The 22,596-nt window shown below is 39.7% G+C and overlaps 1 protein-coding gene across 1 annotated transcript; it reads right to left on the bottom strand.

Annotated features, from left to right (window-relative positions):
• Positions 1-644: 644 nt before the first annotated feature.
• chrnb3a (cholinergic receptor nicotinic beta 3 subunit a) lies at positions 645-20,783 on the bottom strand. Its single transcript, XM_034202369.1, has 8 exons — positions 20,396-20,783; positions 8,998-9,149; positions 6,482-6,526; positions 5,625-5,734; positions 3,709-4,222; positions 2,905-3,095; positions 2,214-2,418; positions 645-1,226 (listed from the first exon to the last, which is right to left on the bottom strand). Exons 1-8 carry the CDS (start codon positions 20,469-20,471, stop codon positions 1,095-1,097), a joined length of 1,425 nt encoding a protein of 474 aa, XP_034058260.1. The 5' UTR covers positions 20,472-20,783; the 3' UTR covers positions 645-1,094.
• Between the last annotated feature and the right edge of the window lie 1,813 nt (positions 20,784-22,596).

Genomic DNA, 22,596 nt, shown 5'->3' with positions numbered 1-22,596 from the left:
GAGATACATATAGAATGTGGGTCCCTATTGACTCGTGTTTTTTCACGTTCCTTTTTAAACATTAGCAAATAGTTGGGCCAATTTCCTTTAGAAAAATGTCCCATGGGACCACATCCGATGGTCCGTATATTCAAAGAAACAGTTCAATCTCATAATTAAAAATTCTCCTTTTTTCCTTTTACCTTGTTATCTATATTGTTTTGGTGTGAGCCATCAGCCATAAAGATGACTGCCTTCTCTCAAATATGTTGGAACTTATTTTTTTGAACCCTTTTTTCTGCATGGTGATACATTTCGGGGTGTAGTTCCACAGAAGAAATATATATTTCCAAAATGAAATTGCTCATAACAATGTGTGTGGATTATCTTTGGTGAATGGATTATGATTTTTTACAAAGAGATATTGCTGTTGAGTTTTTCAACAGATTTTTTTGTTTTTACTCAGCTTTGAGTAACACAAGCAGAATGCCTTCTAGTTTCACTATATTGTAGAAAATGCAGACATGTCTATTGCCAATCTCTACAACACATGGGCATTGTACATTTCAATTTTAAACAAAATAAATGGCATGGTATAAACCCGTAAGATCTCTCCAGGGTGATTGCCCAATTTGCCTTAGGTTAAAACATGACTGGAAAATTGATGTTGTACATTTATTTTTATTGTCATCGTCTAAACAGCACTCACAGCTGGTAGAACAACATGGTAAATGTAACACAAAAAAACAACGCAGTATTAATGAAGTGATATTGTGCATGTTGTTGCATGTATGATTACAATGTCACAGTTATACAAACATGGATATTTAAATTATACACGCTACTTTAACCTGCTTATTGCTTTCGTTTCTCTGCACTCTGTGCATGCACCTTACATTAATTGACAAGTTGCATTTAGATAACAACAGTCTGCAGTAGTCATTACAGGCTGCAAAACACACTGCAGGGAGGTCAACGTGTGCAGCTCGAGCTTGTTTCTACAAAAAGAAAAATATTCAGTGTGAATGTTTTATTGAGTTGCATCAATAAAATACAGACAAGACAAATTGGTTAAAGAACGAGTGGTAGGAGGGTTTTCAGGTTGTGTATGTTTATCATGGTGTGCTGTAGTACATCTGCAGAGCGGGGGTGAAGATTAGGACAGTTCCTAGTATTGCCACTGTAAGGAAGGCCCACAGGAAAATCCTGTCCAACACCTGAGCCACAAACTTCCAGTCTTGAACAACCTATATGAGGCAGAAGAACAAACATAGACAACAAGAGAGACAACAAAAAGAAAGGTTATCAGGTGTGAATCTGTGTCAGCCTCAAGGATTTTGGAAACGTTGCTAGCACAAAGTACTTTGTGTCATTTGTTTAGCAGTTATACCGCAAGTTAGATCTCCTTAAGCAAAACATATGACATGTTTTGCAACCAACCAGTGTCTCTCAATTTGAACATTAACAAAATATAGAGTTTGTTGAAGTGAGGTGAATCAGTGTGGGGTCATAGGGGTTTTTGTCTTTACCACCATAGCAGTCTTACTCAGGATCCCAAAGCAAACGGACCAGGGGAATAACACTGGTAAAAACCCCGAAAAAAGTTGTATTTCTCCGACCGTTGGAAGGACCATCTGTTAGCCTTGCTGCTGCTAATGTATGCCTGGCTTGTTTCTTTGATCATGAATTTGAAAAGGTTTTGATCAAAAGGGGAGCACTAGCTTTTTATCCTCCAAAACACACAGATTTGGTAAGTAAAACTTGGTAAAGCACTGAATATAGCATTTTAATGTTAAAAATGTTTCTCTGATCTGTAGCTAACATTTGTTGATCTTGTGTCACTAATAACTTAAATTCCAGATTGTAACGACTAAAATCCTTAATGTAGTTAAAAAATGCAGTTATAATTAACAAAATCTAAAACATGCATCAAAATAATGTGGCTTGAAACTGTCAATGTATGACTCCTGTCCTGGCAGACATCATATAGCTGATATGTTGTAAGGACAAACCTTGGTGTTAGAGCCAGACAAATAAAAAGGGCCGTCTCGTTGATTAAGAAAACAGATTCCTCATTATTAAAAACTGTTGGAAGCATTTGGGATAATGTAAGTACACAAACATATAACATAGGTCTAGTCCTTTCTAGACATTTTAATGCAGAAACATCTCTATCTATTATATCTTTAAAAAACAATGAGCTGTACACATTCATCTCATGTCTGCCCACCTACCTCTCGTATGAAGTGCTCCTTTTTGATGTGACGGCTGATGTAGCGTACTGAATTTGTGGCTTTCTCCAGCATGGCCAGCCAAGCTTGGTTCTCGTCCTCCTTCGCGGCGGAGGGGCCCCTCTGCTGGCCGGGATCCCCCTTCTTCCCCGCACCTTTGCGGGGCTTCGGCTCCGGGCTGTGCATCTCCATATCTGGAAAGTGGTATCTGAGGATAATGGACACCAAATGTTTTATTCATTTGACATATGTGTCTTCTTATGTTTAGACATATATCTATATATAAAAGTACATTTTTGGTAAGGGACTCATTTGCTTTCCTGTTGCGAGTTGGATGAAAAAGTAAATATTGCTGTCATGTCTTTACACAAAATACTATACTCAGGAGACTGGTTGCTTAGCTTAGCATAAAGACTGGAAATAGGAGGACATTTTATCCTGGCTTTATCCAGAGGGAGCAATATCTGCCTTTTATTCAGCACTTTAAAAGCGTGTGTTTAAAACGTCAATTTGCCATACCTCAAGGGCAGTGACTGGTGAGAACTAGTAATGTCTGGGGGTAATTGCCTGGCAACTGCTTAGGCTAGCTGTTACCCTGTCTCCAATCGTTATGCTAAGCTTTGACCATCTTCTATCAGTGTAGGAAATATGTTCCCAAATTGTCAAACCATTCCTACAGTCAATCCCACATTACCTGTCAGTATGCCCCCTCATACACAGCAGTCTGGGCAATCTCTGAAGAAAGAGGCTCTTTACCCAGGGGGCCATGGGGTGGTAAGTAGTTGAGGAACGGTGGTGGACGTTGATGACAAAGACGGTGACGATGATGGAAAAAGTGACGAAGATCATGATGAACAGCAGGTATTCACCGATCAGTGGGATCACCTGGAGATGGTACAATCAGTTGAGGGTTATTATTAAATAATATGTTTATTTTATTTTACCATATCAAGAGATTACACTGCTCCTTAAAGAGGCATTCCACAATTTGTTGTGATCTTATTGATTTAGCACATTGGTGCTTTTGGGCTAAATACTAATCAGTTAGCATGGGGATGTTTACTAGTTGATATTTTCATGATTTCACAGCAATTTATCCATTGGTGGTCATGATATCTCACTCTTTTACATACATGTCAAAAATATGATTAAACTAACGGAAGAAGTCAGGAGATCACCAGTCAATAGGCTTTACCTTTTTGGAACCACAAATACATTTAAACCCACAAGGGAACTACACACAATGCAAGATAGTGGTCAAAGCTTTGTTAGTCGACTGCATTTTTGTGATTTTGGAGAGTCATTGTCTTTTGGAGCTCTGAAGACTTTGGCCTCGTACTGTTGTATCTGCAGTTAAGCTATAGGAAATTCAGAGCCTGGTGGTTGTAATCTGGGCATTCTGCAATTAAGATGACAATTAGGATAACTAGACCCAGGACAAATTAAAATAGCTTTAAAACGGACTGCTCAATGGAAACTCCTCCCTTAGGAAACCCACCTTTGAGGAAGACGGGATGATTTCCTCTATGACCAGGAGGAACACAGTGAGCGACACCAGCACTGATGTGGAGAGTGACAGTTTCTCTCCTTCGTCTGATGGCAAATAAAACACCAGCACGGTCAGGAAGGAGAGGCCGAGGCATGGGATGATGAGGAAGAGGGTGTAGAACAGAGGCAATCTCTTGAGGATGAAGGAGTAGGTGAGAAATGGGTACCAGTACATCTCATCCCTCCTGCTTCCCCTTTGTCCCGTGGCGTTGAGGATCTGCCACTCGCCGTTATCAAAGAAGTCTTTCCGGTCCACATAGTGATCCACCAGGACCAGGTCCACCATGTTCCCATCGTAAGTCCAGGATCCGAACTTCATGGAGCAGTTCTGTCGGTCAAATGGGAAGAAAGTGACGTCCATGGTGCAGGAGGACTTGTAGCTGGCCGGTGGAGTCCATGTTATGGTGCCATCCCAACGCACGATGGCTTTGGTCATGAGGGAACCTTCAAAGCGACCGTCCGCACTGGGAGAAGGAGAGAAAAAAAAGGGGTACATTTAAGGTGGTAAAGGTGTGTCTGTTGCTGTGGTCCTGCATCCTGAGTCCTGGACTTCGAGTCGTGGCTGAACCTGTCTCTGCGGTCCTGCCTGACTCTCATCATACTACTTCCCTGATGGCTCCCACAGGATTGTTGACATCCTCGTGGTTTCATCTTCTTATTATAGACACATGCATTTCCAAACATTTGGACTACCTATGTTGTAAAATGTATTATCTTTTCACTTTACACACGGCATCTATTGCACGTCTGTCCGTCCTGGGAGAGGGATCCCTCCTCTGTTGCTCTCCCTGAGGTTTCTCCCATTTTTCCCTTTAAACTGTGGGTTTTCTCTGGAAGTTTTTCCTTGTACGATGTGAGGGTCTAAGGACAGAGGGTGTCGTATTGTCATACTAATATTCTGTACACACTGAAGACCACTGAGACAAATGTAACATTTGTGATATTGGGCTATATAAATAAACATTGATTGATTGATTGATTAAGACAAATCCAAGAGACACGTCACCTCCAAAATGATGAACAGTAAATGCATTTTTCACACCACGTAAACTTGAATTATTGAGAAAAACATTTTCCTTTTCTGAAAAATGTAATTGAAAAGTACAAGGGCAGTGGTAAACAAAAGGTAAACGATATTGAATGAATGAATTATGACACATTTACTCCCAATAGACCAACACTTCATCATCTTACAGCACTATACATAAATATCAACCAAATATACACGCACTTAAAAATGAACCTCCACAATAAACAATAATAACGCTCCAGGAGTTTCTCATAATGGATGAACAACAAAATATACAAACACAGCCCCATGACCACAAGATACAATACACAAATCCAAACAGACAAAAGCCACAACTACATCCATTAGTGATGAACACTTTTACAAAACATCCGTTTACACACTCACACACAACCTCGTGCAAGAAAACCCAAGAATAGATGTTTCCAGTTGCATGCTCACTACTTTCCCAACTCCCAATTTTTCACTGCGACTTTACTATTAAAAACACTTCTGTAGCATGGCTGCTAAAGCGTGAGAGTGTTTATGTTTTAAATAGGTAGGTTTAAAACAAAAAAAATGCATGGATCGGGAAGTAGTGAGCAGGACTGAATATTGATTTCATTTATTTAGTGGAGGTGATCGATAAAAATAAAGATTCTTCAGAAATTCAGGATAGTAAGTGGTGAGTTCCAGATATATTATTGAAATGAAATGATTATTTTAGGGTTGAAGAATTCCTTCATGAAAGGCAAAGTATGGGAGGAAGAAAACTATTAGAAGGGAACATTAAATGTGCCTCAGAGTTATCAGGCATTGCCTCGGACTGTGCTACTGATGTGTGCTACATAACTCACTTTTCATACAGGACGATGTCAGGCAGCCATATAGTCTCTGAGGGCACTCTGATGGAGGTGATACCTCCATAGTCATCTGGGTTCCACTTCAGCTTCACGTCTACCCACTCCTTTAATAAAAAATAAAAACACAGCTTGATAAGTAACACGATAAGACACAAGACTTAGCTTGAAAATGCTTTAAGTGCATCTTGGAACAAGGACAGGGACGGCACTACTTACTGTACAAAGCCAAAGGTCTTTATATTTCAGTGTACATTTGTCCTCAGTTGCCTTTTCAAGGCCCATGTGTGTCTTTTATTCAAAATCTTATTACGTAAATGTATGATTTTAGCAGCTAAAAGAAGCAGATAAAGTAACAACTATATTCATACTTTATTCTCTATTACATACTCTATTTTGACGATGCCCTTAATTGTTATATTTTGATTAAATCTATTTATGAACCAGGGGCCTGTAATTATCAAACAAATAAGAATTGCTTGCAAAAATGCCAAAAAAAAATAGGAATGAAAGTAAAATCAGAATAAAATCAAATAATCCTTTATCACCTACTCCTACACACAGGTGAACATTGAACACATTTAAGATCAAGTGATCACTTGATTAATCACATGTACTACTTTTTGGAGTATTACATTTCAATTTAGCAGTTTGAATGCAATTATTCAGTATTATTGAAAGTATGTAAACTCTACTTGAATTGTCTGCAAGAAAAGTCTTAGACCATTATAAGTGACAATATACATTAACTTTAAGAAGCTAAGGTAATTCACTTGTCAAGAAATCCCAGATGTCAAAATGGCACCCTTCAATTGAATAAACAAGCATTTGTAAATAGTAACGGCTATTTTTACCTGCCAGAGCCAGACATTTGTAGTCATCGCTTGGTTCTTTTCGTCCTGTAGAGAGATAAGGAGGAAGTTTTGTTCACTGTTTAAACGTCTCAGTGGTGTTTACGATAAGAAAGGCTAATGAGGAGCTAAGGAGCAAACCAGAAGCTGGAGACAAAAAGCTGAGTGGGATGAAAACAAAAAACGAGTTATTTTTTTCAAAATGAATGAATTGCTTCTTTTGCTTGCCACTTAGAAAGAACAGTAGAGCAGCTTGGAGGGTTAAGTGCATTGCTTCAGGGTGAATCTAGAATGTAATGAGGGAGAGAATCACATGTTACTCGTCATTGACCAAAATGACTGGCAATAAAGCTAATGCTGCATCCTTTAATACAAAGTATAGGCGACAATAGCAAAATATAGAAGCATGGATTGAAGTAAGAGGAGGAGGAATAAGAAAGTAATACCCTGCTGTAAGTCAGAAGGGTTTTAATGTAAGCTCTGTACAGGAAAATACTTGCCGTAGAGAGAAAATCTATGGAATAGATTGTGTGGTTTGTCTGCTCTCGAGAGGAGCTGAGGAAAACCTGATTGCATCTTTTCTAAGCAAAAATTGATCTGACGTATTTAGTGTTTTTTAAATCACAGTAACTCTGCTAAAATAACACGAGATGGCACTCTGCTAAATGTTCATTCTGTATGGCAGAAGTACAGGCATCAAATAGTAAAACAAATGTCTCTGTGGAATTGTGAGAGCGTGTGTGTGTCCTTGTGTAAATAATACATGGGATCTGGTTCCTCTCTGCCTGATGGCCTCATTACTTCCTCAGCTGCTATGAAAGACCATGTTGGACCTCATTTTTAACCTTTCTTCTCCTTTCTTCTTTTTATACTCTCTTCCCATCTTTGCCCCTTTAAATCCCTTGGGTCCTTTCCCTCCTCTTAATTTATCCTCACACTTCTGTTCTCAGTGTATCTCCCGTAGCACAGTTCCTCAGGTGACCTCCCTTAAGAGCCTCCCCTTTCCATGTCTTAAACTCCATACGCCTTGCATTCCACCCACACCTTTTAGGTATGCTCCTGTCTTCTTAACAATAAATAATCAGGTGTCCTTCTTGTAAACCTAACCCTAACCCTATATTCTTAAGCGTCTGAGGTAAGTTTCACTACTCCCCTCCTTCGTACCTCCTTTATTTGCTTGCTTTCCTCTCTTTTTGAAAAAAAACTCAGCTATCCTAAAAAGCCTTTATAGAAGGCAATTTTCATTTCTGCAGAGAGCTTTCTTAACATGTACACACAGCTTAAGACCCTTTGTTGCGTTGGTCTCCCAGAAGCATTGCATGGTGGCCGACAGGTGCGACTGCGTAACAACGGCCAATAACATTTCCATTAGGAGAAACGACCTGCAGTTTCAAAAATGATATAAATAAAAAAATCACATGCAAATGAGGAGAAATCTTCACCAACTTGACAACATATGCACAGTTTTGTAGTGTTTCTCTAGCACATTTGTGTCGAGGGCGCTCAGGATGAGACCATTTAAAATACCCATATCTATCTAATATTAATATGATACATAATGTATGATATGGGCAGAGCCAGAGCTATTCTCCAGGACAATAAGGTCATGTCCTCAGCCTTCTGTTTTGTTTCTCGGCCTGGCTAACATCTAATTTCTAGATTGGCTTTTCAAAAGGTCAGCCTGATTTGATTGATTTCCCATTTTCCATTCTGCCTTTGCCAATACAACTACAAATGCAAAGCAAGCTCCCAAGCTGCATACAAATAATATGTTGATGTTCAAATCCAAGTCTGTTGATTTGGAATCACCACATAAATAAAAACAATTGATATATGTTTTGTTGAATTAATGCCAGAAATGATCTAATAATTTTTCATTCATTCATACTTTCTCTCCCATCTAACAGAATGGTTTTGTTTAACTTTAACAACATTCAGAGACAGCTGTTATTTTCTGTCTTGGTCAAAAAAGATTTGAGTTGAAATCCCTGTAGATTATGCAGAAATCAGCTGCTATAGGCTTTTACACAGGTGTAGATGCTAAAGGTCAGAAACAGGTGTAATCCCATTACACCTGTTTCTGACCTTTTAACAGTTGTCTGTTAAGAAGAAGAACAGTCCCTGAGGCGTGAGGTGCCCGAGGAAGTAAGGCTGTCTGAGTCAGTGTCTTTATTTAAGTCTCTTCTAAAAATATACCTCACGAGAAAGCTCAACCTGTTTATCTTACCGTTTTTCTATTTTGCCCTACATTTCATTTCAATTGTTGGAAGTTTATTAAATGTTTTCCCTTTACGAAGCTCAATGTGCCTTTTTAATAGATCGGACCTCTATAACAAAGTGTATTGTTTATTATTACAGGAACCACAATATCATAAATCGGCTTCAAAGATGAACCTACATTTAATAACAACATTATTTTACCAGGGTTATGCAGTTGAACAGGACATTAGCATGGAGCTTGTTAGAGCCTTGCTTAACAACGTTCTGTGTGTTTTTGTATCTGATTATTGTTTTATTACCACATCCACCAGCTGTGAGATCTTCAGTCCAAAGCACACGGTGATGGTGTCGTTGGCATTGTGGACAGGCCGGACCCACTTCTGATAACCCCTGAAAAGGTTCCTCAACAAGGAATCCTCCAACTCGGCCAGCGATACAAAATCTTCCTCAGCTGGAAAGAGCAAATGGAAAATGAAAGTTGAGGACAAGATAGAAAATAAACAAGTTTAAGAGAGAAAATGATTTTGTATTCACGAGAATAAAGTAAGGATGTAACAATCAACCATGGAAATATTCCAGATGGTTCTTCAAGTCAAAACCAAGTCATAAAAATGGTGACAACGTGGCATTAAGTTAGACTGACCTTTAAGGTTGACCATATATTGTGCAGCTAGGTTGACTCTTACTCTAGACACCCCTGTATTTATGTCAATTAACTAACCAACATTGCCTTCCCTAGAGAAATGCCAATAAATATCAACAAAGAAAATTCATCTGAGAATACTCTGGACTCTTGGCAACTTTTTCTCCATTTTCTGAAGTAAATAATTTGACTAATAACAAAAACATCACATTAGAGGAGCCCTATTATACATAATTTCATGTTCATATTTGTATTTTGTGCCTCTACTTCGACCTGTTTACATACTTTAGTTTAATGTTCAAAAAGTGCTTTATTTACATCTGTCTGAAATTGGTTAGCTGACCAGCTCTGTAGTGATTGGTCAACCACTTACAGTAAATATGTCCCACCCCTTAGCCTAGCAAGTACACTGTAAGAGCACCAGCCAATAGAGTGGTGCAGGGATGACGTATTTACCCGGAAGTAAGCTGCGCATGGGTTCCCTCGACAAAGAAGCAATGGGATTTCTCCATAGGATTTTGGAAAATAGCTCGAAATAAAGATCTGTGGAAAACAAACCTGTTTTATAAATGCACGTTTTGTTCAACCGGATAATATCCACATGTCTACCCTACTTAATTTTCTAATCATAAATCTAATCGCCAGAAGCAAAATGCTAACGTTGTGCTATAAACGAACTACAGCAGGGTCGCACGACTTCAACGTCACGCCAACTTAAGATCGATATTCAAAAATACAGATACAAATTGTACAATTTGAAGCGTTTGTTTTAACAGTTTGCAAGAGCGCAGGTACTGGCTTTCAAGCAGAACAGGGGCAAACATGTTTACGTGTTCGGTGTAATGACGTACAACGTCCTCCACAATTTCTGCAGTCCTATTCAGCCACTTGTTAACAATCGTTTTTCAGACACGTAAACTCTTCAAAAGTCACCAGTGGGGTCACTGCTGATGTATTTAATGTCGTAGAACAAAACGTGATCCGTCTCTTCAATTTGTGTCAAACACAGACCTTATTTCCAGCTATTTTCCAAAACCCTATGGAGAAATCCCATTGACTCTGAGACGAGGGAACATGTAGTGGGAAAATGCTAACTCACTTCCGGGTTTTAGGACTCGTCACTGCACCACTCTATATGAAGCGCAAGTGTTACATAGTGATGTCATTATATTACGGAAATAAACAAAGGCGTTTCAGGCAGGTTGGGAGTGTGTGGGAGAGAAACTCCTTCTGGAGGGAACTTTGGGATTTTAGTCTTTCCCGACAATGTACATACACAAAAACCTATAGAACACACTACAGGATAGGGATAATTCTCAAAATCATAATAGGGCCCCTTTAATCAATAATGAAAGTTAGTGTTTCAGCCCTAAACATTATTATTACAATGCTTTGCATGCTTGTAATATTAATGTCCACTGACATACGTATGCATTACATTTACCATCTTCCATAGGTTTAAGTACATACAGGGGCACAGTCGTGCATGAACACAGTGAACCACCTCCCACGAGTCCCAAAAGCAAGAGGAGGAAAAACACACACACACACACACCGCCAACCCTGGACTGACAGCTGGTCATGGCTGAGCAAATGCATCTAAGCTCCCAAGGCTGACAAAATGATCACGCTGATATGATCACCTCAGACATAACAATTGCCAGGGGGGACGAGCAGGGGATGTGAGCGCCATGTGCATCCAGGCACGTGACATAATAGTCAGCGAAAGAGTGACGCTTTTGCCAGGCAGGATACAGTGCGATGAGGAAACATTGTTTTTACTTCATCAGCCACACGTTCAAGTGCAGACAGCTTGAAGATATCTGATCTCTTAGGTAGAAAACTACTGAAAACAACTGTAGTTCAGTTAGAAATATACAGACTGCTACTAGACTCCACCGTTGTTTAAACTTTGCATACTTGATTCTACCAACACCCAAAATCCTCATCATGAGCTCCTAAGGAATTGTCCTTGAGCAAGACACTGAACCTCTTCCCTGTTACTCATTGTAACTCGCTCTGCAAGATGCAGATGACAGCGGCATTTGCTGGACGCTCAGAGCATTTTGTGGTATTTATACTCGAGCTGCAGAACAGAGCCACCCTCAGTCACTCTCTCAGCCTTTTGACTGCATAGCAGGAAAGCATTTGGCACCGCCTGTGGTGCCAAAAGAGGCAGTAGCTGATAGACAGAAAAGAGAACTTTGAATCAACAGCCTCTCAAACAAGGGGAATGGAGCAGAGGAATGGAGAGAGCTGATAAGGGAAGGAGTGAGACAGAGTGACCCGGAGCAATTCCCTTCAGTGTCTGAGAGAGGCAGAACGAGGGGGCAGGGTAGAGGTTGGTACAGAAGGGGAAGTTAAGTGGGGCAAGGGGAATGAGAAGAGACGGCAAACAGATAGCAGGGAGAAACCAAATTTGCATTTTGGCTTAAAACTTCACACAAGGTGGTGTACTGTGCAAGGCATTCCCTCTCATCGGAAAGCTACATTTACAACCTGATACACTATATTCTGCTATAGCTCATGATTTGGTTAATTCAGGGCTGATTCAGACATGATATCTCTGTCATTTAAAATGAACATTCAGTATCAAGAACGGGAAAAGTGTGCATCATTATCTGTGGAGTTTAGTGAATGCAACTTGCAAAAGGGTTGCATTTTCACTTAGAATATCTTGATTTTGATTCAAATAATTTTATATTGGTAAATTATTTGTCAATTGAGTCCGAATATTTTTGTCCATTCACCTGTCTTTCACATTATCATTTTGTATGCATATACACAAAACGTCACACATGCCATCATAGTTCTTATTTTAGAAGTTTTTTTTTACAGTTTTAGTTTTGTTCTCATAGTGAATTAAAATATTGCAATATACATAAACAGATACTTTTTTACCAGTTGATAAAAAAGTACCTTTTGTGGCCGAAATATTATCATACAAGCAACGTTGCATGTTATTGCAACCAAACCCATCTTTTTTCCTTTTACTCCGTACTTGCTCATTTCAAGGTTGTGGACAATGACTAGAGGAGCCTGCTTTGGCTGTTTAAAATATTAATAAAGATTTCTTTTTTTATATGGTTGAATGTGCATGCGGTTGAATGCATACCACTCACAAGAAACACATTCTTAGCCAGTCAAAAACCCTTTTTAAATTAGAGGAAAAAAACTTCCTACCATGATGTTTTAGAGTCACTTTGAGTCTTGATACTGCACATACAGGGAGACCAATATACCCTTATATTCGCTGTCTTCAAATCTCCCAGTTTCCTTTTGGGTGTGTTACAATCTGAATTTAAAGTACACAGTTTGTTCAGACTCAGATAGATTACCTCCAGTTGCATCAGATCCCTTGTAAAGCAGTCAGTTCGTTAAGGCTTTACCCAGGCCAACAGTGCACTCCGTCAGCTGAATCCTATCTACCATCTTTACAGGAAGCAGCTCTGTCTCAAGATCCTCATCAAGACAAAACACAGGAGCCAAACTAGTCAAACACCGCAGGGATGGATGCCTCTTCAAGGGCCCTGCTCCCTCCTTCAGACGGGGACTGGTGAGTGTGGTGTGGTGTGTGTGTGTGTGTGTGTGTGTGTGTGTGTGTGTGTGTGTGTGTGTGTGTGTGTGTGTGTGTGTGTGTGTGTGTTGTGTGTGTGTGTGTGTGTGTGTGTGTGTGTGTGTGTGTGTGTGTGTGTGTGTGTGTGTGTGTGTGTGTGTGGCTGATTGAGTCGAGGTAAAAGGTATAGTATTGATTAGAACGTACATCCTGACGGCCTGGGGGATGGGGCTGATCCTCTGCGGGGAAATGATGATGCATTAGTGTTTGTGTGCGCATGTGCATGTGCGTGTGTAGAAGAGCCTTCAGTGTGTTGATGATGGATACAGAGACAGGGGTGACCCAACGTCCAAGCAAATCCCCTGCGTCTTCCTCAATCTAAAGCACTCCATGGACGATGCATTGGTGTGATCCCCTTGTTACGTGTACCATCTGTTCCCTTTATGTTCCTGCTGGTAAAAACACTGAGAAGGAACTGCAAATAAACAACAGCTTCACTTCTTTCCTTTTCTTGGCAGTCGTCTAACGTGATGCTTGGAATAGTGGACATTTTTAAGAGAAGTATTATGACTAAATCATAAAGCAAGAGACAAGGAAGCAACTTCACGATCTGGGCTGAAGCCCTGCTCTTGATGTTTCACAATGGTTAACCCCATCAGTCATAATGCCTATGAGGCATAAATGCATTGTACAGTATGTGAGCATACACACCAACACGTGTCTGCTCACACACAGTAACTTGATGTCAAAGACAGTGAGCATCACATGACAGCACGTAGGTGGTATTACAGCCTGTACAAAAAACGACCATATAGGCTGATTGTTCATGCCCTTATTACGACCCAGAGACACGTTTTAAAGTGTATGTTGTTTCTTACACGACCACTAGAGGTGCTCTAGTGGTCGTGTAAGAAACAACATGCTCCCGGCCTGTTCATTGCAAACGCTCCGGAGGGACGTTTATTCACAAATAACCCTGTCTGAAAAATCCTAAATTGTGGAATACTTTGGCCATTAAAATGCTTTTTGATTCGATTTCTGCCGAGAAGTGTATATTGTACTCTTAGAATCCACGTCCAGTCGATGTGTGATGGATCTATAGTTTGATAGATATTACGAAGATGATTTGAGGTCTCGCCAGGATAACGTGTATGCAGCTTCCATGTAAAGATAGCGCGGGTGAAAACAGTTTTTCCAGTCTCAAAGTTTTCATAATAAAACCGGATATATTCCCCTCACTGTCAAATGATTACACAGTGATATCTGCATTACTCATCCACTAAAAAACATCAGTTTATCTTTGTTAATTACACAATATTGATTGGTTTAAATTGTGTACAATGCTTTTGTGTTTTTAACCTTCGATTCAGAGAAACAAATAGTTTTTTCGGAATTTAGACAATACAGTTTCCGAAGACACTACACTACCCAGAATCCCCTGCTATCGTTTGGGACTACAACATCAGCCTTGCTTTACAAACCCCGTGATTAGTCATCAAGCCCTGTGATTGGATGTTGGAGTGGCAGTGCGACAAGGTTACGCTGAGCGTCAAACAGCTCTATGAAATGGAATGGAACCACGGCAGACTTTATAAGACGTTTTCGTATTTCCCACAATTAGAAGTTGCCAGTATTAAACTGTGTACACCCTGGAGGTTTAGGGGATACGAAACATGGTGGTGTTATCAAATTTAAAACATGTAATTAATAAATGGGTTAATTAATATACCCACATGACACCTAAGGTCAGAAGAGCTTTATTTAACAGCTGGTCTTATGTCTGTGACCCCTCCTGTTGTTCATTGATAAGCCTGAAACATGCACTTGTCAAGGTTCAGAGGCACATTTTGCAAATATGGCAGTAGCCATCGATCATCTTAAGATAACATATACTTTATTGATCCCAAGTTAGGAAATGTTTTTGTTACAGCAGCATACTACTTTGTTCTACTCCACTACAATTCAGAGGTTAACCTGGTATTTTTACTCCACTACATTTATTTTAGTTACTTTGCAGATTCTGATTAATGATGTGAAATATAAACAACCCTTTAATCAGACTTTAGTTACACCTGAGTCAAATTCAGGGAAGTGCCAAAATAAACTATGCAATATATTGGACGTTAAGTACTTTGTCAGGCTTCATATTTATCTGTGGATAACCCCAACGTTTTTTTCTTATTCAAAAGAAGACCTTAACTTAAAGTATTCTTTAATGTTTAAATAAAGCCTTATTAGTTTGTCTGCTTTGCACATCCTCCTGTTAATATCTTTGGACGTCCTGCACTAAACTGTTTTATTGTAGAGATCACTACAGTATCTTCTTGATATTTTCTATTCTATATTTCTATCATGCCTTCTACTTTCCCCCAATGTTGTATGTAGGCTACTCTTAATATTTAAATGTTTTCATCAAATAAAACGTATTCAACAACAAAGTTCAATAACGTGCTTTAACCACTAGGCGGTGCGGGTTAAAAAACCAGGGGTGTAGTTAATAAAACATAATAATATCAAACATAATATGACTATTAACTTTATTGAGAAATTAAAACAGAACGGTAAAGGAAAATACAGTTTCAGTCTCTCGATGTGAAGCTTATGCATTGTACCATGAACCTGTATAGACCTGTAACAGTCAACTGCATGAGGAGTTGGAAAGGTAGTAAATAATATCTTTAAAAACTACAAAAAAATCCCTTTCTATCAGCTGTGCACCATTATGGTGTAAATATAACCTATATACCAATTGGATCAAATATAAAAGTCAGCCGAATTAGTATTGATACTGCAAGGAGACGTATTGTGTGAAAAGAAATGGAAGATGTTGTTTAATTGCTGATATATTTATGATCCACGTCACGTATTCAGTTTTGGCGGCATTTCTTACAGTTTGTCAAAAGGTCTTCTGATCAGGGCTCTATTAATAAATATGTACGGCAGATATGTTATATGTAATGCAGTCGAACCCTGTATTACAATGCCGTTATGTGATGACTTTCAAAGAGAAAAGCAAGAACACTCGGAATAAAGTATTATTTATTTATTTATTTTTTATTCCGATTTCATATCATATAAACACCATATCCCGACATGCATTGCGGCTAAAACAATCCATGTTTTAGCCTATCAAAACCTCTGAAAAAAGAAAGGTGTCTCTCAGAATCGAAAGAGAAAAACCTATGGGAAATAAATCAATCAATCAATCAATGTTTATTTATATAGCCCATTATCACAAATGTTACATTTGTCTCAGTGGACTTCACAGTTTGTACAGAATATCAGTATGACAATACGACACCCTCTGTCCTTAGACCCTCACATCGTACAAGGAAAAACTTCCGGAGAAAACCCACAGTTTAAAGGGAAAAATGGGAGAAACCTCAGGTACATTGTACACAAATTGTACACAATTTAAATCAATAAATGTCGTATAATTAACAAAGATAAACTGATGTTTTTTAGTTGATGAGTACTGCAGATATCACTGTTAAAATCATTTGATCATTGGTTTTATTATGAAAACGTCGAGACCGGAAATACAGTTTTCAACCCGTAACTTTACATGGAGGCTTGCCGCATACCTCAAATTATCTTCGTAATATCTATCAAACTATAGATCCTACATATCGACTGGACGTGGATTCTAAAAGTACAATATACACTTCTCGCTAGAAATCTAATCAAAAAGCGTTTTAATGGCCAAACTCCTACAATTTAGGATTTTACAGAGAGGGTTATTTGTGAATAAACGACCATCTGTAACGTTTGCATTCAACGGGACTAGAGGGCGAAAACTTTAAAACGTAATTATAGGACGTATTAAGCGCTTGAACAAACAGCATATTTGGTCGTAATAAGGGCTTGAACAATCGGCCCATTTGGTCGTATGAGTTAGAGGACTTGTTGCGGTATTACTGTACGCAGCCTACACATGTACATTAAGCCATGTTGTGTTCTGTTTCGTTGGAAATACTTTCCAACCAAATGCTTGTGACAAAAACATTTCCCAATGTGTGATAGATAAAGGATCTGTCTATCTATCAACCATAGAAATAGTCCCTTTAGATCAGGGGTAGCCAACACGTCGCCCGCAGGGGCAACGTGAGTCGCCCGCGGGGCATGTTCTACAAATAGCTCGCCAAGCAAATCCAAAATGTATAAAATACACAAAACAAAAAAGGAAATGTAATTAAAAGAATCTACCCTATGCATAAACAAAACCTAAATCATAGCGAACTATATCTACTTACTACAACTCTATATCTATCTAACACCCCTCCTCCCCCACCCCCACAATGAATATCGACCAATCATGTTCTTGCTTGATTTGCGGGACCAGCGTTGCAGTCGGGAAGAAAAGCAATGTGGCACCTCCCCGCTGATTTTCCTTCTGGCAGAATCTACACAACACATCAGCCCCATTGAACACAGCCTAGTCATGCCAGGCTATACTGCACATGAGGGGCAGAGTTTTACTCTGTGTGTTGTAACTTGCATATATATTTATTCCACTTGACACACACACACACATGGCGTAATCTCCACTAGGGACAGGGGGGGGACATGTCCCCCGCACTTTTAGAAATCCCGTTTGTGTCCCCCCAATTTACAAATATGTTTATTATTATTTTTTAACGCAAGCCGTCATCACCACGGAGGAGCACACAGCCTCTGTGAGTGAGCGAGACAGAGGGAGAGAGAGACAGCGAGCGAGGGAGCTAGGGAGGGAGGGAGAGAGAGGGAGAGAGAGAGCGAGAGAGCTAGGGAGAGCACACTTTTATCTATTTAATATAGATAAAGTAAGAAATCATTCCAATGTGTACTATAGGGCAGTACAAAAAACAGTTTAAAAGGGGAATGATTAGTAAAATATGCATAAATAAAAAGAAAGAATGCTAACATAAGATAAGAATAAACAAGTTTAAATGATTTGTTATTGGTTGTGATAATATTCTAAAGATGATTGGAGTATTGAAAAGTATACAGCTCCCTTTGTTGCGAGCTGTATCCATAAATTCATTTTGTGCTCAAAGTGCACCAGATTGATGCATTTCACTTCAACATTTTAAAAAACATCTTCCCGGGGTTGCATGCCCCCGGACCCCCCTAGAGAGGGGTGAGGACCCCCCTAGAGGATGTGAGGTCCCCCCTGGAGGATGTGAGGCCCCCCCTAGAGGATATGAGGCCCACCCCCAAATAAAGCAGGTTAAAATAATTAAATTGCATACATTTTATTTGAGTAAACACTGAAAACGGGTCCCACAGACCCAAACAGCACACAAGGGTTAAAGGTAAGCATATAATAATGTTAAAATGTGCTAAATATATACACTGCAAAAAACAAAAAAAAGAGGAGTAAAAGTAGCCCCCGACTTGTTTTATTTTTTGAAAGTAGCCCTCATCCTAAAAAAGGTTGGTGACCCCTGCTTTAGATACTGTTATTTAAAAGGTATATAGATAATAAAGAAAAGGCCTTATGCGTAACAATTTAACAACCGTAAATTAAAAATGCCTGCTTGTAAATATTAGGGATTTTATTACTGAAGGTAAGATTTGGTGGATTTGGTATGCACTGCCTCGTAAAGATTGAAAGAAGTAAGTTAGCCATGTTGGTTTGGCCAACGCACGCTCCTTTTGGTCAGGATATCTTTGGCCCCTTTCGAGGGACATCATTTGCATTCAACTATATTAAGTCGGGAGCAATATGTCAGAGACAAAGACCCTGGACACATAACAATACAAGGTATCTGCATGACATCATTAGTAAGGGAGAAATATGTGAGGTTTCTTGATATCTGGGTGAACTGTACCTTTACAATTCAAAGATGGCACTGCACGCCAACCTATCCAGTGGGGTCCCATAAATAAATTGCAGGAAGCTTGATGTCAGTTTAAAATGTGATTCCTCTTGAACCTAACTGTGGACTGACAATGGGACAGCCAATTGGTTGCTGGAGGTGGATTCATCATTTACATCAAGTTGTTCTCTCTCTCTCTCTCTCTCTCTCTCCTCCTCTCTCGTCATCTCTCTCCTCCATTCTCTCTCATCTCTCTCTCTCGCTATCATCGGGTCTCTCATCCTCCTCCACTCCAGTCTCTCTCCTCTCTCGGGGGCTCTCTCTCAAAGTATCGTCCTTCACCGTCTCCTCGGATCTCTACCTCTCTCTCTCTCACCTCACACACACACACACAGCACACACACACACACACCACACACACACACACACACACACACACACACACACACACACACACATACACATAATCACATATACAACAACAGAGATGTACAGCATGTGCTGCCAAGAGCCACTCCATCTCAAGATTAGAGTGGTGTAAATGCCTTACAGTGAGCTCACACACACACACACACACACACACACACACACACACACACACACACACACACACACACACACACACACACTTCTGATTCTGTAGCTCAACAACACCATGACACAATATTTAAATTATTTACTTTTTCATTACAAGCCACACCTGAGTCACAGCTTTATTATGTAAGGGAATTATATTCCCATTCATTTCACTGTTTTTATTGCTGATATACAGCCATGGTCGGCCACCCCTCCCCCGCCAGAGATTTTCTCTAGGGGGTGCTGTGGGGTAGCTTGACGTTTCATAGAGGGTGCTCAAACATTAAGGGTTTCCCATTAATGCACCAGCGCTACAGTTGAATGTTCTACTGCAACACTCCCCACACACACACACAGTGTACCCGCGACTGTTACAGTGAAGGCTCGATAATCAGCTCACGGCATATAGGTGTAAGCAGGGGTAAAGTGCTCTTTTTACAAGTGGGGAGTGGACCTCACTTCCTCTAGGAGGGTCCTCACCTCCTCTAGTGGGGTCCGGGGGCATGCTCCCCCGGGAAGATTTTTTTTTAAATATTGAAGTTAAAAGCAAGTGTCACAAAGTAATTTAGCCTATGGGTAGGTCAAAAATCGAATGGGTGCTGGCCATTGGCCTGATCATATCACCTGTGTTGGCTTTATGTTTTTGGTCAAACATTTGTTTGTTTCACATTTGCATTGATGTAATCAATAATTTTTCTAATTTAATTTAATAAAAATAATAATAATAATAATTTTCGGAAGAAAAAAACCCCACATATTTCCCTGGCGCCGCCCCTGCTCTCACCTGACCCCAACATTTTGTCTCGCTGCCAGCCACAAGATTAAAAGTGCGATCGCATCAGAATCATACGTATGCGGCATATTTTACAGATATAATTTCCAAAAAATTCTCTTAAACCTTTTTTTTTTCATTTAGAAGCATGGGGCACATTGGCCAATTATGCCGTTATTATAATGACACTTTGATGTGTTTGGATAGCGCAACACTGTAGCATCCCAAATCCTCCCCAGGGTTCAAATATGTTTACCTCTTAGGTAATTTCACCCTTTGTTTGGACAATTACTACGGTGCGGGGCAGCAGCGCAGCTTCAACAGTTTAAAGACTGAATGTGTTTCTTACCTTGCATAGTAGCCTTCCCGAGAGCAAGGGAGAACCACAACAGCGTGACCGCAAATGTCATTCTCCCTCTTATCATCTACAACACCGACTGCAAGTATCCACCGCGAAGATCAAATCATTTCACTGGTGACTCGGACCTGCAGGGTGCATCACTTCAACAGCCGAGCGGGACCTCCGGAGTATCACCGCCGTGCTGTCCGGTTGGAGTAACGAAGGACAGCCGGCTGTGAGTCTCTTTGCATATCACGGACCGCCTTCACAATGTGGGGCAGCAGCAGCAGCCGGTGTGTGTGTTTTTTCCTCGCTGTTCTGACGCCTTTTCAGTTTTTTATTTATTTATCCGGAAGCCTCTTTTCATGTGCGTGTCCCGGTGCAGAGATGGATGCTGCCGGAGCGGAGCCAGGCTGAGGGCAGTGGCGCCTCCAGACATTTTTAAATAGAGGTGGCCAAATGGGGCCACTGAAAATCTTGGGGTGGCCCACCAAAACCAATAATTGAATTGTTGTAAAAGTATAGACTAGATGAAAACAATGGCAAAGAGAATCACCTACTGATATACTTTGGTTTCTTATTTTACATTTTCTGATACTACTCATCTGAAGTGAATATAATACGGATAGTTAACATTTTACTTCAAACAACATTTAAAAGAACCTTGTTTTCTGTTATGTATACATGTGTTAGGTGATTTATTGTTTTGTTTTTATATATATGCTAGTTGTTCTTTCCTTTTAAAAAGACAAATACAGCTTAATTAAAATAAGTTTATTTATTGTAAGGCACAACATGTTCAGCATTCTCAACACATACAATACACAACAGCAACACAAAATGTTCTTCAGTTATATTATGTATCTGGTTATACATTGTTTTAGACTGAACAAAGCTGTTTGTGTCACACTGGAATCAAAGATGATTGACATGACTTTATTAAATCAAGTTTTAAAACATGACTATTTTATTTCAACAGGACCCAAAAACACAAGGGGTATAACATGGTAAATACATACTGTGATTGAACACAAAAACACCATATAATATTGACCTTTATAGCAAATTCAAAACATTTACTATATAAATCATTGGTTCCCAACCTTTTTTCCCAAGAGCCCCCCCAAATGACTCCTGTTGGAAGTAACGCCCCCCCCACACACACACACACGGGGGGGGGGGGGGGTGTAATTAAAGTTTAAAAGTCTAAAAAATGCTACAACTACTGTCACAAACTGGATGAATGTGAAATATGTTGTTAACGGAGGATGAAAGCATAATTAAGGAGCACTATTGCAGTGACTTTGATGGTTATTGGACTCAGGATTAATTTATTTGGATTCCCGCTGTATGCAGAAATTAAAGGACGGCGCAAGTGGAAACAATTCTCAAAGGGATTAAACTGTTTAAAACACATGCTCAAAGTAAGCCGAAAAAAAAAAAAAAGTCTAAATATGATATTTGGCCTCAAATCATCTGAGGCCTGGTGCCCCCCCTGCGATCTTTGACGCCCCTCCAAGGGGGGGGGGGGGGCGCCCCCCAGGTTGGGAACCACTGATATAAATGATACAAAACATCACCTTTTAGTATTAGACAGAACATAGGTGACGAGACATATTTCTATTTTTTTAGATTAGGCCACTGTGGTGAGAGTAATACATATAGCTTGTATTCCATTTGTTTTGAAAATGTATATTTATACTTTATAAACAAACTGGTTAACCTTTTTTAAAATTAGCATACAGAACATTATGAAAACAAACTTGACTAATGGTCGGCTCATAACCTCAGAACACAGAAGAGGAAAAACAGCATAGATTCTCGTTTCATTTTGAAGGAGCTGCAGACCTAAAGTGTGTAGAAGACTTAAATGATTACAAAGGTCACAATCACATTAATACAACTGTATTTAAGTTTTAGTTTCACTTTTACAAAACAGAGTTCCACATGTACTTTCTAGCATGTATCAGACAAGTGAGGAGATGGGCTAGCCATCTCCTCACTAGCCCTATGCTGCTGCTCCCCTGCCAGCTCTGTCTCTCCTTTTCTCATCTTCTTCTTAAAATAAGAAGAGATGTCTGTTGACTTTCTCTTCATTTTCTGCAAATTGACATTACACACAGCAGTGATTAATGTGCCTACGCATTACACCAGCCCAGCATACCGACATCAGCTAACGTTAGCTTAGCAAGCTAAACTAATGCTAACTA

Source organism: Gymnodraco acuticeps, unplaced genomic scaffold, assembly GCF_902827175.1.
Source record: "Gymnodraco acuticeps unplaced genomic scaffold, fGymAcu1.1, whole genome shotgun sequence".
In the NCBI taxonomy this organism is placed as follows: Eukaryota; Metazoa; Chordata; class Actinopteri; order Perciformes; family Bathydraconidae; genus Gymnodraco; species Gymnodraco acuticeps.
Note: the sequence above shows the minus strand (reverse complement) of the source record. Positions and strands in the feature narration are given on the sequence as shown.